Raw genomic sequence first — 21,132 nt, forward strand, 5'->3', positions numbered from 1 at the left:
TCCATCACCCGACATTTAAGTAAAGTCAGTTAGCCACTTTTCTTTTGAAATCTTTTGAATTTCTTCTCTCTTTTTACCTAATTATTATTATTAGTATTATTATTATTATTATTATTTTTATTTTTTTATTTTTTTCTCTCTTCTTCTTCTTCTTCTTCTTTTTCTTTTTCTTCTTCTTCTTCTTCTTTTCCTTGTTTTTATTAGTTGTTGTGATGTTGTTGTTACTTACTTGGCTTGGGATTTTATTTCACCCAAAGTCTAAGGGAGGATGACTCTATTCCATCACAGCATTATTGTAATCAAATAAATGCTAACAAGAAATGGATTTGCCATGACTTAAATTGATCAATACATAGCACAGTAATGCTGTATCTCTTAGAATTTGAGCTTGGACCCAAATTAAATATAGATTATCAACCGGCTGTGTCCCTACAGTAATATGTTTTCATGAGTCTCCGTCCTGGGGGAAGACGCTAACAGTTATTTTTGATTTTGATACCAGGATGGACAAGTTGACAATCCCCTGCAGTAATGTTATTTACAGGAAAGCACTATCTTGTTTCTGGATTTCTGTCTTCATATTACTGTCATAACAGATTTTATCCAGTGCTGTACGAGATCCACTTTTAGACTGTTTCTCCGACTAAGTGAATTAGTCCTCCATAATGTGCAGTCTGATGCTGTAATGATGTAATGGCTGCAGATGTTCCTTCGCAAATGGCCAAAGACGCCATTCATATTGCAATCAATGACACTCGTAACCTTGTTAAAGAGGGAACCACATGTTATTATATTTTTTATTAGCCATGCTAGCTTGTAGATGACTTTTTTTAGACATCCATGGTCCCCAGAGGATGAATCCAAATGACTTTGGTGACCCTTGAGTGACACCAGCAGATATTTTGTGTTTTGGTGAAACACCTCCAGAAGTAATAGATGGTTTGCCATGATATTTGGTACAGATATTGGTTCCCTTAAGATTAATCCTGACAACCTTTCTCAATTCATAAGTCTGTTTTAGAATAAGTTTTCACATATACTGCAAAGTATGTCACAATCTCATTGACACAAAGTTTTGTACGGATATCCATGACTCACAACTGTCATCTTGAGTATTAATTAGTATGCTGACGTTAGCATTTAGCTCAAGGCACTGCAGCGTTTCAGTACAGCCTCACAGCATGGCTGTTGAGTCTTAGTTGAGTTTCAAGATGTTCCTACGGAAAAGTGCTGAATGGTATATTTTGCAGCAGTGCTTACTTTGTCTCGGCAGCTGCTCCTGGCACAGTTTTTTTTTCTCTTCGAATGCAAGCTTGCCTCAATTTTTGTTTCAATGCTGTGGCTCAGTACAACAGTGTCATGGATGAATACCTTAAACGCATCACTAATGGCTTTACAGTACTACATGTCATGAAAGCCATTTTGGAAATAGCCCATTTCCATGGTCTGATGTATGCTCTTTCTACAAAACAGCTCCTATATTAGACTCCCTTTTAAGAGTCACAGCTCTGCTGCCTCAACCACCACCCAATTTGTTTGGGATAAATGTAAGACCTTGAGCTAGAAATTGAACCTGCCATCCATGAGTAAACGGCACTAGCTGTGGGCTGATATTAGACTTAGTGAAGACATCTTTAAATGTAAATGAAATGCTATGCAAGCATGATGGATTAATATGTATTTACGGGTGCAAGACTCACTTGAATAATGGCCATTTTTATAGTTTGTTTTATAGTCACCTCAGCGCCTCAGTCTAATGTGGTCTTTGTTTTGTCTTTATGTAAGATTGTTTCAGCTCATTTCTCATTGCTTTTATAGCAAGTTGAAATTTTACTAACACACAAAAGTAAATCCAAAGAAAGCTGTAAGTACAGTATAAGTATACTTTAAAGGACCAGTGTGTAGTGCTTAATGACATCTAGAGATGCAGTTGCCTCATCCTCTCCTTCCTAGCGTGAAGGAGGAAACTGAAGAAAACACTCGAACACACGAGTACTCGTGGTGTTTCTAGATATAAATGGCTCATTCTGACATCATTCTTTTTTCAGGTAGTTATACACTAATGAAAACATACTTATGCACATTATATTCCATTTCCACCATATTCTGTAAATAGAGCCCCCTAAATCGTACACACTGGAACCTTTAATGCCCTTATTTTCCACCATTACAAGTAAAATATTCCAGGTGCAGAGATGCCTAAACAGCATTCAAAGACAGGTCTCCACTCTCTTCTCTCCACTATCCAGCAGAGCAGAGTCATGCTGTTTGCTGCAGTGCTTTCTGTCTCCTGCATGAGCATGAGATGAGACTGCTAGTATGAATAATGTCCTCCCTCGTGGTTCTCTTTCAGTCTCTATAATCCACTTTCAACTTTAGTCTCAGCAGGATGAGTGTCCTCAGTGAATTGAAGGAGGAGAAGGCGAGTGTGATGGAGAAGTAATACACAGTGGCTATAATTGCATTTTGTTATTGACATTTCATCTCATCAATACGATGTGTGGTCTAAGAGAGCACAAATAACCCGTTTTCCCCTAAATAATAAGCTGCCATGTTTTTATTTATTTATATTTATTAAACAAACGTGTTTCTTTTGTAAAGAGATAACATGTGTTTCCTACTTTTTTTTTTTTTACTCTGACCCTGTTCTCTAAACTCAGTTAACTCAGCTGCGGTAGAAAATGGAAGAGTAGGACAAAACTACTGAAATTGATCCAAACAGATGAAAAAGCTGCAAGGAGGTTTTAGGAAGAGTTTGATGCATTTTAAATCACTGCCAGCTGGACATGTCATCTGCTCATTGGCATGAGACAAAGCATTCCTCTTCAGTGGATTGAAAGGTCAAGTTGACATCCGGGCTCCCTGCAAAGAGTGACACTCGCACACCAGAGATATTTGCGTAAATGTGTTTGTGTGTGTGTACACAGAAGTGGATTTGCACATATGGTTGTTCTTGTGGCTTGTACACTGATGGTCTGCCGACTTGTGAGATCCCACTGCGAGAGAGTGGGAGGAAGTTTAATTTACACTCTCAGTAACTATGTGTGATTGTGATCTGCGTTAATCTCCAGCTCATCCCTCTGACCTTTCAATCATGTGTGTGGCATGGTGATTGAGTCTCCATTTTGTACAACACTGGCCGAGAGTCAGAAACAGAGAGACGGGTATAAAAAGAAACAATGACAAATGCATAGAAAACAGTGATGGTGTTGGGGGAAAGCTAAAGATGTAGAGCTCAAGTCACAAAGCTTGGCATAGACCCAACTACATTTACATTTTTAGTCATTTAGCTGACACCTTTATCCAAGGTGACTTACAGGGAGCAATTTGGGGTTCAGTATCTTGCCCAAGCATCCTTGGGCAAGAGCTGGGGAATGAACCACCAATCATCAGATTGGTGAGCAACCCGCTGTACCTCCTGAGCCACAGCCACCCCAACTATGTCAAGATATCATAAGTTTAAATGCTACAAAGACCTGGTTCGACCCAGTTAGTACTTGATCTGCAGAGCCGTGTTGAGCACAGTTGGCAGTGTAGCTATTGGTGAGGAGACACACTGCTGTCCACAACCTCCCTAGGCAAGAGAGAGTTACTAAAGACAGGGGGTGTATCTAGTGTATACAAACTGAGAGGGAAATGGAAAACAGTTGTTTACTTCTCTTCTCTTGTAAAAGTGAGGAATGCTTTGTTGGAGAACATAGAGCCCTTATCAAAGCAAGACAATCACAGGTATAAAGCTGTACAGCAACTGTCAGTTTTTTTTATTAATTTGTTTTCCACAGTGTTCACCCTTGGACTTCTAATAGTTCTCCTGTCATCTGTAAAAATCACAAACCACAGGCATGATTTAAAAAGTGGAGGTTTCCTTGCTTTCTGGTTAGTTATTCTCAGTCCACATGAAATGACTCAGGACAGTTATGTACAGTAGAAACAGAGCATGCTAATTTCACCAATGATCCTTTCTGTAATCCTATAAATGGAAATGTGTGAAAGAAATTACACTATTATATATTAAAAAAGACACACATTTATGCTTTTTTTCCCCTTTTCTCTTTACAGTCAATAAGCACAAGCCGTGGATAGAGACATCTTACCATGGTGTGATCACAGAGAACATGGACACGGTGCTGCTGGACCCTCCGCTGGTAGCTCTAGACAAGGATGCCCCTGTCCCCTATGCTGGTAAGAAAAACAAAGGCACACACAGACTCACACAGAAAAACATCTGCTGTACTTGACACTGCACTGTGCACACTCGAGTATCCACACTCATTTATAGTATGTAGTAAGTATAACACACACATACAAGCGTACACATCCCCCCACGCACACAAGACAAAAACAGATGATCCAACAGTTTTCTGTACTCACTGTTCACTGTTACGGAGACTGAGTTCCATTTATCGCCCTCAGCAGATGGTTTTCTTTTTTTCAAGTGCACTTCCTTTTCATTTTTGTCTAAAATTTTTCAAAAAGACAGAATTTACAAGTAACTAAACAATATTTTGGTTTGTTTTTACTGTAAATGGATATACTGTTGTTAATCTACAGAGCTGCTGCAGCACCGTTATATGATCACCTTGTTAAAACTGTTTGTTTGTCAGGTTTGATGTGGTTTAAAATCACAATAATGGAAACTTACTGAGCTTTATGAAAATGCATTTATTTTCATCTTGTCAGGTTTTAGATTTGGAGTTACATCTTCACTCCTCCCTGACAGGAATCTATTCATGGCTTCTGCTAATTGAAGCCATGCGTCATCCTTTTTCTTGCTGCAGAACTGCCTCATTTAACATTTGACCGAAAGATTATTCTCAAAGTGGAAGAACATAAGATCTTTTTGTGAGCCATGCCAGCTTTTTGTAATGACAGTGTTAATTTCCTAGCTGTCAAATAAAAAGCTAAGTTTTAATTTACAAAATGACATCTCTCTAGAAGTGAGACAATTTTGTTATTCTATATTTTCAGCCTGAATATATATTTCTATCGTGGCAGTTGGTTCTTCTTTTGGTCCTAACCACAATGCCATTCATTTAATAATGTTCTGGTTTCATAAAATAAACTCAGTCTTTATCACTCTTTTTAAAATGTATTGTAGGTTGCCATGCATAACAACAGTGGGCCTTCACCCGGAGAAGTCCTCTTTCACAGCATTCAATGGTAGTGCTAGATTTATAGATGCTCTGCATTCCTTGAATGGTTTGTTACTGTAGCTCAAGTTGGAGAAAAGGTTTCCACAGTCTTGTAGGCCAGTAAAAATTCCTCACAACTCCATGAAAAACAACTTGCTCTTTTTAACTTTTGATTGCTTCTCATGTTTGAGGCAAATACGCCACACAGACCGCAATTCTATTAAACCGGGTACTGGGTATGCAGTGCTTACCGAAAGCTGTCTGTCACAGAACAGGATACATGTGTAATAATGACAGTACGACATCATAATAAACCTCATCTCCAGATGACTGTTTCAGGTGGTAATTGCGTTGTCTAACACGAACTGAAATCAGCCATCATGCAGGTACAGCAGTGCTGACAGTGAGTAAGAAGAAAGACAGAGAGAGCTGTTATAATTGAACAAAGTATTCAGAGACTCAAAGGCAAACGAAGAGGCTTTTTGGCAGCTAACGCTTAACAGCTCATTATGGTGAAATGGCTCCTATTAATCCCAGGGCTGACAACCATGGAAAACTGATATTCAGCTGTTTTTCTCCCTCTGTTTTCCTTTTTGTGTGTGTTTTTGTTCTAATGGCACAGCCATAATTTTGTATTTTCAATGTTACGAGTGAGCTGTTCTGTAAATAATGGGTAAATATAGCTGACCTTGAGGAGTGTGAAACAGCCTGTATCCATGTTAAAGGCTCTTTTGTTCTGCTTTTCCTCGCAAAGCTTGTAGCCCAATATCATAACCCACATACTTTGTCATATGTAGATGTAGTTTATATGAAGACTTTTTAATGGCTTTAGGTTTAGATTTAGCCAACCAAAATATAAAACAAGATACAGTACAGAATACACAAGTATTATGCAAAACTGAATTAAACTTACTGTAATTTATCTCTCAAAAGTGGAGATACTGAATTCCTCACAGACATTGTTCCTCTCCCACCAAGCAGTACAGACTTAAAGAAATTTACAGTCCGTAGCTTTCCCTAGCAACCAAATCCGTGACACAGTGAAGGTTTAATGACACTGCATCGAGCAACCAGACAAAAGAGGAAATTAATTTTGATTGTTTTTCTCCATGATTAACATTTTGGTTTGTTGACTTGAGAAGGTCAAGCTGGGTGAAATATTGCTCCAGAGAATAAAGCAGAGCTGTGCACTGGCTGCTGACTGGTAATATTTCTCCCCTTGTTTTTCATTGCATGCGGTCTAATGAATTAAACTCACACAATCGCTACCAAGGAGACTCCGAAAAAAAAATGGCCATCAAAAGAGCAGCTCTGTCCCAATTTATCTTCCTTTGCAATTGTCTGCTGTTACAGATCTCCCTGTGTTTTGCACAAACTCACACATACTCCTCGAATCTTTATCTCGGTTCCTCCGTCCGTTTGTGCCTTTCTCTCCACCTAGTGCCACATTCCTCCCTTCTCAATCCAACCGTCCCTTTTCCTCTTCTCCTTCTCGACACTTTGCTCCTAGTGAGCCCATTTACAGGCAGTCACTTATGCACTACAGACACTCTCATCAATCCCGGTTTTGTTTTACTGCAGAAAGGAGTAGGCTGTCCTTCTGGCTCCACATTAATTGCAGTGTGGGAACACAGACCAGGATTGTTAAGCACTTGCCTGTTTTCTCCTCTCTTGTATTTTTCTCTCGTCATCCTTTCTTCCCTCTCCCTAATCCATTGGCCATCCATCACTAGTGCCCCTCTTCTGAATACCTCATACATCCCCCTCATCTTCACCTATTTCCCCTCCTCACTTTTTTTTTTATCCAGATATTCTTTTCCTTCCTTTCTCTCCTTCTCTCCTGCAGTACCACATTTCACTTTGATGCAAACTACCCACAGTGGGCCTAACTTGAACATTATACGCTGAGACAGGCATCCTGGAGATAAATTGTTATTACTGCATGGCATGATGGCATCCTCTATCCTCTGCACCCCCTCCCCATTCTCCCAACACCTCCCTTGGAGCAAAGGTGTGTGGGTCGAGGAGTATGTGCTGATCGAGCGTTCTCAATCAAATTAGCATGAGGAGCGGTGGCAGTGGACTCAAGGCAGGCAGGCAGGCAAGGAGGCAGGCAGGCAGGCAAGCAGGCAGGCAGGCATGCAGGCAGTTTCATTTACTTATTCTTTATCTCGAGACCACAGTCAACAGGCATGGATTCTCCCAATTCATCATGGTACCAGAATAATGTGCTGTGGTACATTGTTTCCACTGCCGAACTCACACAGGGTAAAGGAACAAAAGTAGTTGGAGAATTGGAGGGAAAGGGAGAATGGATAGCTGAGAGGAAAAAATGGAGGGGACAGATGGACAATGAAAATGAGAGAGGGTCATTATGAGCAGCTGCGACGAAAAACATCAATGATTATTCCCATTGGTTGTGTGCATACTGTTGTGTATGTGAAAGTATTTGTGTAGATGATATTTTCTCGTCATTCTCAGCATTTACTCACGGACAGAGTTACAGTCTGTAATGATCTTATACTTTCTGTTTTGGGGGGTGAGGTCAAATGTTTTGTTGTACTTTCTGCCTCATCACCATGATCATAAACATCACTCATTTGATCTACTAATAATGAATGAATCCTCTTTCTGCAGTAGCTGTGTTGTTTATAAAGTCCACCTCAAGTCTGATGTTTGCACTGGGTGAAAAAGCTAAAGCAGCACTTAAGTCCTTAGTCAGTGTCTATGTTGGATACGTTCACCCTCAGCACTGCTGTCTGCTCAGATCTGTAGCCTAATAGTCACTGCAGATATATACGCGCACGACGCAAGAAAACAGATTTGTGTAGATTTATGTGGCAAGTGTAGACGGCTGTATCGATTCAGATTTACCCGTATCTGTTGTATCAGACACTCGTGAGATGGCTGAAATGCCAATGCTGAGACAGCTTGTAAGTTCATCACTCTGATGGACAGTTAAATCAGTCATACAGTGTCAGTAACCAAAACATCCACTTACTTTTATTATAGCTTATATCTTTACAGTTTGAAATGAACCATTATTAACATGTACATATCATCCTGCACTGCCACTGTTAAAATAAATCTTGCATGTTGTATATACCAATGGCATGAATATATGCTTATACTGTACATAATCATCCACTCCATGTGTATCAATTAATATTTATTTCCTTTGCATTATTTCTGTTGTTTACTACTTACATAAACACTTGACTTGTATATAGAATTTTTATTTGCACTGTAGGTTAATTATGCTTTTTATATACTGTATATGTATATACTTCATATTTACACCTTTTTTTGTTTTAATATTTGTATACATAACAGTCCTGTCTATTCTTTATCTTTGCTTGTTTTATTTATTCCTTTTAGCTGTTGTCCCTGTTTTTAGTAAAATTCCTTGCATGTGTACACTGATTCTAATGCTGTTCAAGTTACATTTACAAACATTTATACATGTAATCATGTACTGTACATATGTGGCTGTAGCTCTTCAGCTTTTTAATCACTGTATATAACTAAGGAATAGTGTGAAAAATGTACCATACTGTTTATAAAAGGGCGTATTTATTATGAATAAAACCTTCGAGCTGACTTTATCATCCATTCGCAGGATCATCTAACAAAAAAGTTGAATCCAGCTTTTGCCACAACACGTCATCCAGCGCTGTGCTGTGTTGGTGCATGCCAGCACACATTTCAGGTGGATAAATTTTATAATCAAAGGTCTGTTTCTGCTGTTTACTGTGACTGTCACAATGAATGATAAAATGCCTGCAGCCATGATACCTTTGTAAGAGTTGTAAAATAATGTCTCTGAGCGTTACAAACTACTGTGCAATGTTTTTGTGTCTGCACAATTCACGGATTTGTTACTCAAGCTGGATTGTGTTTCATATCCTGCCAGTACCTGAATATTAATACAGCACTGTAGCTGGACATATCTGGTGGCAAAAACACAAAAGTAGTAACAGATCCATTTGTAAACATTTCTTAGTAGCTACATTATTCCCCAAATGTCCTGTATTAAAACACAATCCATTAGCCTATCTAATGTCAGCATCAGGCCTGTTTAGTGTTGAGATTTTAGTCTGATCAAGTAAGGTAAACCGTATTTATTTGTGCACGAAAGTTGATCCACTATGTCAAAAATGTTAACATACATTACAAATTCTACAGTTTTCCTCTATGAAAAGTTTCTTTCAATTTCACAGTTACTTTGTTGAGAAAACAAAGAAAAAATACAAATAATTTACATGTCATGCCATTGCCAGTCATCCTATTTTTACCACAAACAGTCAAAATACATTTATTGCTTGTAGTATGACATGGAAAACAGACATATTATCATAACTTCAAAGCTGGTGGTGAGCATGATTTTTGTAATGAAAAGCTGTTTGAAAGATGCGGGCATGCATTATTTACAACACCTGACTCGTTAATGAGCCAGAGTGATGGATGGTTGAATAATTGTGCGTGAAAAGTTTCAATATTTCTGCTTTTCTGTCAGGAATGATCACGTCAGTTTTTGTCAGTTGCTGCAATAAAGACACAAACATCAAGTGGTCCATAGCTCTCTGTTGCTTTCTCGAGTCATATTTAAAACTGCTAGGTGGATCGACAAGTGCTCATCGCCGCCTAATGCTCCTTCACTTACAGCTGTATTGACTTTTTGCTCTCTGCGGAAGCAATTCTACCCCAACGACAACAACTAATTTTTGTTACACTGTACATGTGTACTTCCCAAAACATTTTCCATCTGCTCAGAAACAGCATGATGGCATATTGTTACAATCTAAACACAGATTATTATGAGAAGAATCGAAGTTGGGAGTAAACAAAGAAGAGAAGCTAAAGTGCATTAAAGTACACTTTTACTGCAGATCATGGATAAAGTTTTGACTGTGTTGCTGCATCTTCACATGATAACAATAGTTTGCCAGTCCCCATCTGACTACAGTGACTACCTGAAAGTGAAACTGCACCAAGGTGACAAAAGCAGAGGTGCTAATTAAACTGTAGACTCTGACAAAGCAGGAGCTATGACACACTTCAAAGGTGGTGAGGTGGTTAGGTGCTGAGCGTAAGCGGAACAAGGAGGAAGAGAGAGGGAGAGAGCTGGGGAGATGAAAGAGAGCAACAAAGGTAGATCTAGGAAATAGGGATATGCAGTGTGTATATGTGTCTGTGTGTGTTAGTGTGTGTCTGTGTGTGTGTGTGTGTGTGAGAGAGAGAGACATACAGGGGTAATAGAAAAAAATTATGTGATGGATCATCAAAGGATAAGTGAGAGGATTGAAGGGACAGTCTGATCAAACCATGCAGGTGTCTTTCTGTCTGCCCTGAGGAGAAAAGGAACACATCACTTTGCCCACCTCTCTTTCTTTCACTTTTAGTCTACCTCGCTCCGTCCTCTTTGCCTTTATGTAACTGTTAAATTTCTGTAGCGGGTGCTTAGTCGTGAGGTAACAGCGAGGCAGGGCTGAAACATGAAACAGACGCAAAAAATCAAAGATTCTGTGTGGTCGTTGGAGGGCTCGCACTTACCCGCAGGCGTGATTTCTATCTGCTGCAGCCAACATTGGCAGACCTGCATGACAACATCTTATTTCCCCCCTAAATAAAATAATAACATCACATTAATTGATGACTATGTGTAAAGGAATGTACAGAGAATCACCTCCATGACTCTGTAGGTTCCCTCAGTTTTTTTAGACCCTTTTAGCATCTTTCAACTCCTTCTTTTGGTTTTCTAGCACACACATTTATTGTTTTGGTTTAGTCCATTGTATTTTACCTGCCCTGCACCAAATGGCATACAGACAAATTTAATGTCCGGCTGATGAACAGAACAGAGCACGGAGCTGCTCGAGTGATTCTCAGAATGAAAGCTGCTGCATGTGTAAATAGGCAAGTATGCTGACATGTTTGCAGCAACAACTTTATGGTGATATTATATCAATGGTGTGCTTAAAGTTAAAGGGCTGCTGTAAAAACATGGCGCTTCAACTCTGAGAAAGAGGACCCATTCCTTCTGTGAATATATAGATTTCATTCTAAGGTAATGAAAACACAAGAATTATTATTTTCAGGTGATTATACACCAATGAAAAAATAGCTGTGAATACTATATTCAATTTCTGCTAAAGTATCCTCCTAAATCTTGTATAAACTTGACCTTTTAAGTCAAGCTTTACCTTTAATAAAGCAGTACCAGTTTGTACAGCATTTGGTTTGCTCAGTATTAGTAATACACCTCTTACACAGACTGGAATGACACTACGTTATGGCATAATATGCTTTATTATACCACATCCCTTTACTCTGTGTGTTTACATGTGTGTATGTAATACCTCCTACAATGGTGTGGACACAAAAAGTGGTCCACTGTGGTTTTAGAGTTTTAGAGTTTTGTCTGTGCAAGCTTTTCTCCTCGTACTGTATCTACATCTTTTTTTGTTTTGTTTTTTTTGTTCAGAGCAGGAGTCTCTCAGTGAGCTGTCAGAATGCGTGTATTGATATCTCCACCTTGCCTTAGGATATGAGGTTCAATGCTACGCCTCCACGCCCATCTCTCTGTGGTTGCTCCCAGCTGGAGCTACATTCCCCTTTTCTCTCCCTTTCAGTCCTCTCAATCCTTTTTTTGTTTCCCCTCGCTGCCTCCCCTGCTCTTTTTCTTGCTCCCCCGTTGTCACAGTAGATCTTCATTTGAACTAACCCACAGTCCTATTTTGAGTGAGAGCCTGAGACGGTGTCATCCTATTATGAGCATGACAGATATCGTGTTTGTCACATTTTATTCATTCTCACTTGACCTCATATCTGACCTGCACATTTGCCCCCATGATGGTTGGCTTGCCAGTCACTCTCCCTGCAGCATCTGTTGTTTGTCCACAAAGAGCTTTGAAAGTTTTCCGATTTTAATTTTGAGATGGAGAGACATTTTACTTTTAAAATGTTAATTCTATTAAAATATTCAATTTCCTCACATTAAATGTCAAAGTAAAATATCAAATATTATCAGAACTGAATATAATTAAAGGAAGAAGTTGCTCTTCATCAATGATTTTTGCTTCATTAGTTTCTCCTGTGGATTTGCATTTGGTCTCAATATTTATTTAGTGTTTTAAGGTTGATGTTGACAAAAATGATCCAGTTATAACAGATGAAGTTTAAAAGTTAAATCAAAATGGGATAGTGCATTAAAAATCATGAAAAAAGGGGGAGCATGTGTTGAGTAATACCCAGAGTTTCTGTTAGTTACTGAGATTTATTCTTGTCTGACGCCTTCTTGCTTAGTCACTCTCTTGTCTTATTTTCTTGTTGGCTTCCTCATCATCCTTTAAAGTTTCTTCAGGCTGGTTAGCGCATTTCCATTTTCTTCCTGTGCTCACGGTGTAAACACAAACATTCCCACAACTGCTAACTGCAGCAGTCAGCAGCAAGCCGTTAACTTACTTTAGCAAAAAGTAAAGCCTCTTTGAGCTGAAGCAGCATGAGGACATCAGAAAGAAAACCAGTAATAGTTTTCTTGCCATAAAACATGATCCCATTTCACCTAAATCATTGAAATAGTTTGTGGTGTGGGACTTACAGCTATAGGAAAGTGCTGTCATCACATCACTGGACTTTATGACCGGAGAGATTTAAATATGTCGGACTGGTAAAACCAAGTAATAATTGCCTTTGTTTTAGCGCTGCAGTTGTTAATTCATGTAAGGAGTTCAGGTAAATGGAAGTCCATTTAGGATGTGGTTGACAGTGTTCGACTGGAGCCAGGGTTAAGAGTTAATTGTTTATGCTTTTTGCTAAGGACAGCTATAGTTCAAATGGAAACAAGGGATATTATAGCTGTAACTAAAAGCAGAATAATACATGTTGGAAACATCCAATATCCATCCAATCCAATTTAAAATAATAAAAAAGTAAAAATGTCAAGTCCTATTAAATCTAATCTGAAATAACATTAAAAACACAAAAAACATGTGAATCTAATTGTATTGACCAAGCTCTGAGTGTATCTGAGTTTACACTCTTTGCAGATTTGTCTTAATTTTTGTACTGGATCATGGATCACTGTATCCAGATATGTATCTAATTATCGGAAGAGATACACACCCTTAGAAAGACATGCAGCAACCAAGTTCATTATGCCTTCATTGGCTCAGTTTGTTTTCACTCAGTATTTTCAAGAGTGGTTACATCGTGTTATGAAAAGTCCTAATTAAAAAGCCACTTCAGTGAGAGATAAAGGAAATTGAAAGACACTTTTTATTACTGATTAAGCAATTTGTGGTCTCCACAACACACTTGTCACTTGGCCTGCAGGTGATGTGTGTTCGAATTTGAGTATGTAGACTGCTTCTATAAATGTTTACAGCCTTCTGTTGTTAACATGATATAATGGATTACACTTACTCCATCCGCTTCAGAACCCATCTGTGTTTGACTGTACTATTACTCTCACACAGGGTTATTTAAGGTTTTATTCCTTTGTATTAAATTTACAAGACAGATAGAGTGTACGACCCTAAGTGAATATTGTTACTGTGCTATCTTGTATTATGCATTATTGAGTTGAGCTACTCTCGAGTGAGGTCGATTGCATCCACGTCTTGTTTCAATGAATCCACAGTGCGAGTAACAAGGTAATATAAATACAGGATGGATTTTCACGCCATCACATACTTTTTACTGTGATGATTAAAGGTATTCTATTAAACATGTGTTTCAGCATCAAACAATCTGTATTGACCTAAAAAATGTCACGTTTTAGTTTCTGAAAAGATATGCTATGATGTGCCATGTTTTCTGGAACACACTGACAAATGGGGGTAATGCTGGGGATCACTATGCCTCTGTACTGTTTAGGCGAGCTAATTGGATCCACTTAAGATGTTCATAGTAATTACATGTCCAGTAATGATCCACTGGAGCTCTGTCATGAATGCATTGTCGAGTTTCTCACAGCATCACAGCCTCTGATTGATTTTCTGGAGGACCCAGTCCCTTCCCCTATTACCCTTTTGCACCCTTTTTTTTCCATTCTGCACTGGATCTGTCTCTCAATTTTTTTTGACACCATGTGATTATTTTCCAATTTCTCAAATGCTCTCTATTTCATTTTCGTATGTCTTCACTTGTAATAAGTTTAGGCTTTGCATATTTATGTCTGTTTGTGTTTCCGTCTATGAGGTTATGGTTATTTATTAAATGAAAAAGTATCTTTTCATGCACATAAAGCACATTTTGCAACTGGTGCTCCTACTTTCATACTTGTATATGGCAGAACAACAACAGAACAAAAGATCAGTGCATAAGATCATTTTAATTTCAATTTCACATCTGCTTTGCTAGCTACAGTTATTGCCATCAAAAAAAAAAAAACACATTACCTAACACATTAGTTCGTAAGATTGCTCATGAAAAGTTTCCCCATGCATTATTTCACCACTCTTTGGAAGTTTGTCCTGATGCCTTTAAGAGTTTAGGGTAAATTTCTCTTTAGATTTGGGGAATACATTTCATCAACTGCCAACATTACCTGAGATAATGTTAGATTCTACATCAGCTAGCCCTAATACTAAACTACTTTTTCTCTTGTAATGTTAAATATGAAAATATTATTATGAAATATGAAAAAGGAACCTGTATGTATACAAAACATTGAAACAGGGTTATTTTAGAATGAAAACAGTCTGAACTTAACATTGAAACAGGGTTATTTTAGAATGAAAACAGTCTGAACTTACATTTTTCCTTAGATAATACCGTAGGTAACTAGTTCTACACTGCATTACAAAAATAAAGTGTGTGTTTTCTACTATGCATGGATCACCAACTGGATAACATGCTGACTTTTTGCTGGGTAATGCAGCTTTAGTCACTATTTTGCACGACCCACCCTGCATAATCCTGTCAAGAGTTATTTTGAAAAAATTACCCACTCGCTATACATTATCCCACTTTTTATACAGCAAATTACTAAAAATCAATGATTTCACACAAGCTATTAATTAAATAATGATTGTATTGATTTTATTGAATCCACTGTGGTTCTCCAGAGTCTATGATCAAAACTGTGTCCATAGCATTGGTGTTCTATTCAAAAGTAGAATTCAACAAAACCGTGTAATAAAGCCTGATATCACATATGTAGCTGTTGTGGAACAATCTCTGCTGCTGGTGAAGAATGAAATAGAGACTTCTGCCGGCTGACACGGTTTTATTTTCTTCGCAAAGAAAAGGTCAATCAACCCGCATAGCGGTCAAAGATGAAGAAAGACCCAGAGCATGGGGACACCTAGATATTTATACCTGAGGGCCACCCCTCTCACACCTCTGTCTGCTGCAGGAGATGGCCCCTCCAGGATGTGTTTCCACACCCTTTTATCTGTTGATTGAATTTATTATGACATTACAAAGACAAAAGGACCTGGTATCTTGTCTTAAGAAGGGGGGGAGGTTGTATGTCTGTAGTGGTTGATTGAATTTACTATTTCAGTAGCCATCAAGTTTTACGTGATTCTCTGTCTGTCACTGAGCAGCAGCTCTCACTCGTTCTTTGGAGATAGTCCGTCCAAAATAAAGTGACAACTATCGGCCAATACATTTTGCCGCCAAAAAACAACCAGCTGATATATTTGTCCAGTCGCCGAACCCTCATAAACCATAATATGCACATAATATAAAAGTCTGAAAATAGTTCTGCTAGCTTTATCTAGTAGTGTTATTACAAGAAATATAAAATATTCTTTGACTTTTTATGAACGTTAGTTAAAATCTAAAGAGAAGACGACTGTTTGACTGACTGATTTTTGTAAACAGAATTATTCCAGTTACATTTTTTTGGTTCATAGTAGTTTCTTGTAACCTCCTCTGCAGTCAAATCTGTCTTCATTGTGCCATCTGCAGAGGAGGGGAGCCAGTAAGAACTTGTTTACTGGCATCGCCTGTGTTTTTGGTTGTGGGAGACAGACGGGATGTGGAAGGTAGAGCGGTGATGAGAAGTGCTGTCTCTCTTTTCTCGAAATGACAGCTGAAAGAACCTGCTCTTCAAGGATAGACCACTGACCCATGGTTGCGATGTGAGCTGAAATTACCTAATGAAATGTGCAGTGAATGGCAGCTGAAACTAATCCAGTAATTCTCTATGTTCTCTCACTCTTGCTCTCTCCGTCCCTGACAGTGGTTTGACAGGGCTTCACTATCCTGACAGGCCAATTAGACAGCAATTTGCATATCTTCCTCGCTCCATTTGCCTTGTTCATGTGAGCATAAAATAGGATAATCTGAAGTCACACAGACTAACTTTATCCTCCATCATCCATGACCCCTCCACCCTCGTAACTCCACCCCATCTCTCTTTTATTGTAACTGACTGGAAGTGCTGCTGTTCTATCACCATTGTCTCATCCTTTCCCATTCCTGTTTATCTCCACCCCTACTCTACCCTTTCAACTCCCTCTCCTCTCTCATCATTGTCATCATCCTAATTACAAAAAGTAAACAGGAGGACAGCGCTCCTTGATTGCCATTAATTGAATATGTTGATGGATATTTTTTTTTCTAGGTTACAGTTACAATTGCCCACAATTGCCCACAGTACAATATATGCTAAACTCACTAGGATCATACAAACAAAAACAGACATCATCATCAAGCATTTTTCCCAAAAATTGCTGTAAACTAGAGAAATATGTAATTAATAAAACACAACAAATCCTCTTGTCTCAATTGATCTCCATTAGTATTATAATTATTAGTTATAAAGCTACAGTCTGTATATTGTGTTAATGTGTCGTGTGGCTATAGAGTTTCTTTCACTTTATGTTGGCTGATGCTAGCTGGCTCAGTCTTTAAAAGTCCATGCATTAGGCTAATCAGAGTCATTTTTTGGCAACATATCAGACTCTTTTTAAAATTACACAATCCTAATTGCGTATTATAATATAGTAAAATGAAATTACAAAGTGAAAACTACAAAGTGCATACTGCTAAGTTAGGTGCAGCACTTTAACATTCATCTGTTAGAGAGAAAGAAATTATTGTTAATTAAGGCCTATGATACAATCACTCAAAAAAAGATCAACAGCGAATCTGTGGCTACAATAGACAGATATACGTGTTTAATATCATGATTGATTGACATGAATCATGTCCTCCTCCGTTTAAAAACTGCCTGCACGGCACAAAACTGTGCTGAACTTTGATTTGAGCGCTAATAAGTTAATTGCAAAAACATAAACACATTAACCTCGGTATGATGCTTAAAGATTGTGATGGGTCAAGAACCACAAATGCAGTAGTAACAACATTGTGTTCATCATCTTGGTTCATTACAAGTAAAAAGAAAATGCATTATTTCTTCTGCTGTGCCACAAAATTGCCCCACTGTATTATCCATTACAGTATAGAGTAGCTCTGAATACAGAATTATTAATACCTACTGTAAGTTATGATAAATGCTTAGTATTTGTTATATTATGTTTTGTGTTTAAGAAAACGTAATGAAGCAAATGGATTCTTTTAAGATGTGACTATTTTTTAGCTGTGTTTTCTTACTCTATAAAACAGATTTGGTTTATCTTTTCATTGCTTATGATGGAAATTAAAAAGTCAGCTGTAGACAGTGATGAACCTTGAGCATCGAGTCGTAGACCAGACCTGAAAAATGTGGTTTAAATCTGATGGATGCCTTGCGGTTTTTCTGTCAAGGTGAACGACACAAGCAGCCCTTTTATGCAATGATACTTTAGTCTGAGAAACCTTGAGTCTAACATCAGTGTTGTATAAGAGAGAAAGAGACACAGACAGGACTAATAGTACACTACTAAAAGAACAAAAGAGACAAAGTGATTTCATCTCTGTTATTATATTCTTTCTCATGATTCAAATTGTCACAAAATCAAAAATATTTCCAAAGCAACACTTTTGTTTCTGAGAACACCACTGTAAAATTTAACCCCGAACAAGCCCTGTCAAATCACGCTGCTGTCACAGCCACATTTGAATTTGAATGAATACATGAATTAATTCATTAAAGAGTAACTGCAACCCCCAATTTTTGCAAGCGCCCTCTCTGCTGTATTTAAACACAGGACGCACAGGACAAGAACTGTAGGGGGCATGGCCTTGGCGCTGTGCGGTACCTGTCTGTGGGGGGAATGTCCATGTGGGGCCATCATTAGGGGAAAGGATGGTGTTCAGTGGTGGTTTTACAGCTGTCAAAAGCACAAATCCAAACCACCAACCAAAATACTAAATAGAGGTTTTAGTGTAAACTCCTGTAAATGATGCATCACGATCAGTTTACAGTGAGGTATTAGGGTGATTTAGATGGCATTGATTATTTCATCACAGTAGTCATATGATTGAGTTTATTGCCCAAAACACATTTTTAAGTGTGCAGTACCACTTTCATTAATTATAACCCCTGATTACACTGTTTTGTATGGAGTCACTGGGGGACAAGGGACTGGCAGGAAAGCACAGTCTGGCTGGAGTTTTAAGTGAAAAAAGAAGTTTTAATTGATCTGATTTTCCATGACATTCATGACATGTGTCAACAGTTTTCTTTACATCTGCCTCCAATGCTGTTGACTTATATAACGCTGTTTGATGTGCACATCAAGCGCAAAGGTTCCTATGGTTATTAACAGCCTTTTTTAATGCACGAAATTCACCACTCCAATTAGAGACTGAAATTGAAACAGATACCTGCTGTCTTCAGATGGCTATAAAGAAGTCGACCACTAAGGCTGTCAGTATAGGCTGCTAACTGTGGTGGATTACAGAGCTACTATCCCTCATTAATCTTTATTTTGCCTTGATGCCATCATCAAAATACAACTTCTGTTTTTTTTTCCTGCATGCTCACATGTGAGTGGGTTGGAAAATGTAGAATGAAGATGGAAAACAAGCAGAGCATAAAACAAAGTGTTTGTGTGATTTCAGATTTCAGGTTTATATGGTGCCCTCACCAAATAAAGTGAACAGAACAAAAAAAATCTCATTATTTTAATCTGCACAAAAATCAAAGTGTTATTATGTTGTATTTTATTGCAGAGATAAAAAATAATCTACTGAGACTCTAACCGCTTGTGAACTACTGTAACATTATTCAGTTAATATTTAATGCGATCAGTTTTGGAAGCTGACATCCATTGGCCTTGCTTTTCCTTGAGAAATAGTGACCTCATCTCATCTATTCACCTCTCCAAAATGCTCCCTGTTTACTGGCAGTCAACTGTTAGATTGCCGCTGTTCAATAAATTAGATTTCATCCTCATGGGCCAATCTACTTGTAATTAAGTGCCTCAAACACACAAACACACACATAACCTTAAGGCAGAGTGTGTACTGCTGGACATGGGTCTCCAGGGTCAATTATGGCAGTGTAATGATTGTAATTGGCTAATTTTCAGCCCATTACCCTATTTTATGTCTCATGCAGCCGGCTGTAATTTAGTGAAGGAGTGATGACCGGTCTGGCTGTTGGTGATAGATGATAGTCAGTGCGAGAAAAGGGGAGCCTCATCATTAATAGTGTCTAGAAATGAGCTGTCATGTCACACAGGGACAGAATGGAGGGCAAGAGACAGGAAAGACTGCCCTTGATGCAATGTGAGTTAAAAAAATGACAGATTACATGTAAATAACATATTTAGGTGCTAAATGTCCACATGGATGAATTGAAAAAAATCACTCAGATACAACCAGAATTTCATAAATATGGATACATCCATTTCTCAGTGTCTGCTTGCACCATGTCAGTGTCATTCTGACATTCAAAAGGTGCAAGCATAATGAGACCTTGCCTTTTGTACACATTTCTCTCTGATGTGTCTGCATTTATTCTTTACACTGTCCCTACTAATCTACATTTTGGCACACCAATCACAGTGCAGGGCTAGATCACCTCTGAAATGGTTCCACAGGATCTGACGGCCGTCGTACGTATTCACCTGCCACCGTGCCTTTTATTTTTTCAGCTACCCGGACAAAACGGAGTGCTCACTTTTTACAGAAGTGTCAGAATGTGTGAAAGGCAATTCCAGACGAGTGACAGAGTAATGGATGAGGGCAGCAAGGGCCATCAGTCAAGCGCTGAACAGAACTAAGTCGGAGTTCTAGCTAACGTATACTTACAACCACTCTCATGTGTCACTATAGCTACAAATGACTCACTTCCCCTCACAGGCAACGCTATAGCAGGAAATTACTTTGAAAAGTTCACAATACAGGTGTATTGGATGAAGAAGATGTCCATTATGTACTGCGATGTTGAACTAGTTTGAGAAACATTTCTCAAAGGTGACTGTCTATGACGTTATTGGTCACTTCAAGAGAAATGTGGCAGAATGAAGCGAGCCAGTACCCAGTGATGAGTATCTAAGTGTTCACCACGCGCTGAGTGGGCGCTGAAAACAGCAGTAATGATATTAAGTCAAAGTGAACATAGATCAAATGCTCTCTGAGAGCTTTGCTTCCAGTAAGCAAACAGACCAACATGTATTGAATGGACAAAAGACAGATTTGTCAGGTTTATGGTAATCTTATTTGATAATTAGAGAGAATGGTTCGATGCAGTCTTGCAAATGTCCATAAATGGTTTTAAAATAAAAATAGAAGATCAAGATCTATTGGTAAAGCCATGGTAGGCAGAGCGTGGCTGCGGCTGCATGACATATTTATGAATTCCTGTAGTGTTATTAGTATTCTGTCGCTGTTTTGTTTTTTTTATCTAGTGTCACTCCACTGAGGATTTCTTTGTCTCTGCTAATGGTGAGAGAGTAAGTGAGAATATGATGGGGATGGGGATGATGATGAGGAAAACCATTATCTATGTTATCTCCTACCTCCCATGGCTCAAACAGATGAAGACAGTCTAATACCAAGCCCGTCCTGCCCTTCTAAGACCTTTTGGTGACCTTTTTGTGTCATTTAACTCCTATCACAAGCGTGTCTGTCAGAACAAAGTGAGGATTTTGTC

At 38.5% G+C, this 21,132-nt stretch overlaps 1 protein-coding gene across 1 annotated transcript in view; it reads left to right on the plus strand.

The window, feature by feature from the left end:
- clstn2a (calsyntenin 2a) overlaps positions 1-21,132 on the plus strand; it is a 137,237-nt gene that overhangs the window by 63,764 nt on the left and 52,341 nt on the right. The window contains exon 2 of the mRNA XM_019255077.2: positions 4,060-4,182. Within this exon, the coding sequence (XP_019110622.1) occupies positions 4,060-4,182 (123 nt within the window). The remainder of the gene's footprint in view (positions 1-4,059; positions 4,183-21,132) is intronic.

This window comes from Larimichthys crocea, chromosome XII (assembly GCF_000972845.2).
Source record: "Larimichthys crocea isolate SSNF chromosome XII, L_crocea_2.0, whole genome shotgun sequence".
Classification (NCBI taxonomy): Eukaryota; Metazoa; Chordata; class Actinopteri; family Sciaenidae; genus Larimichthys; species Larimichthys crocea.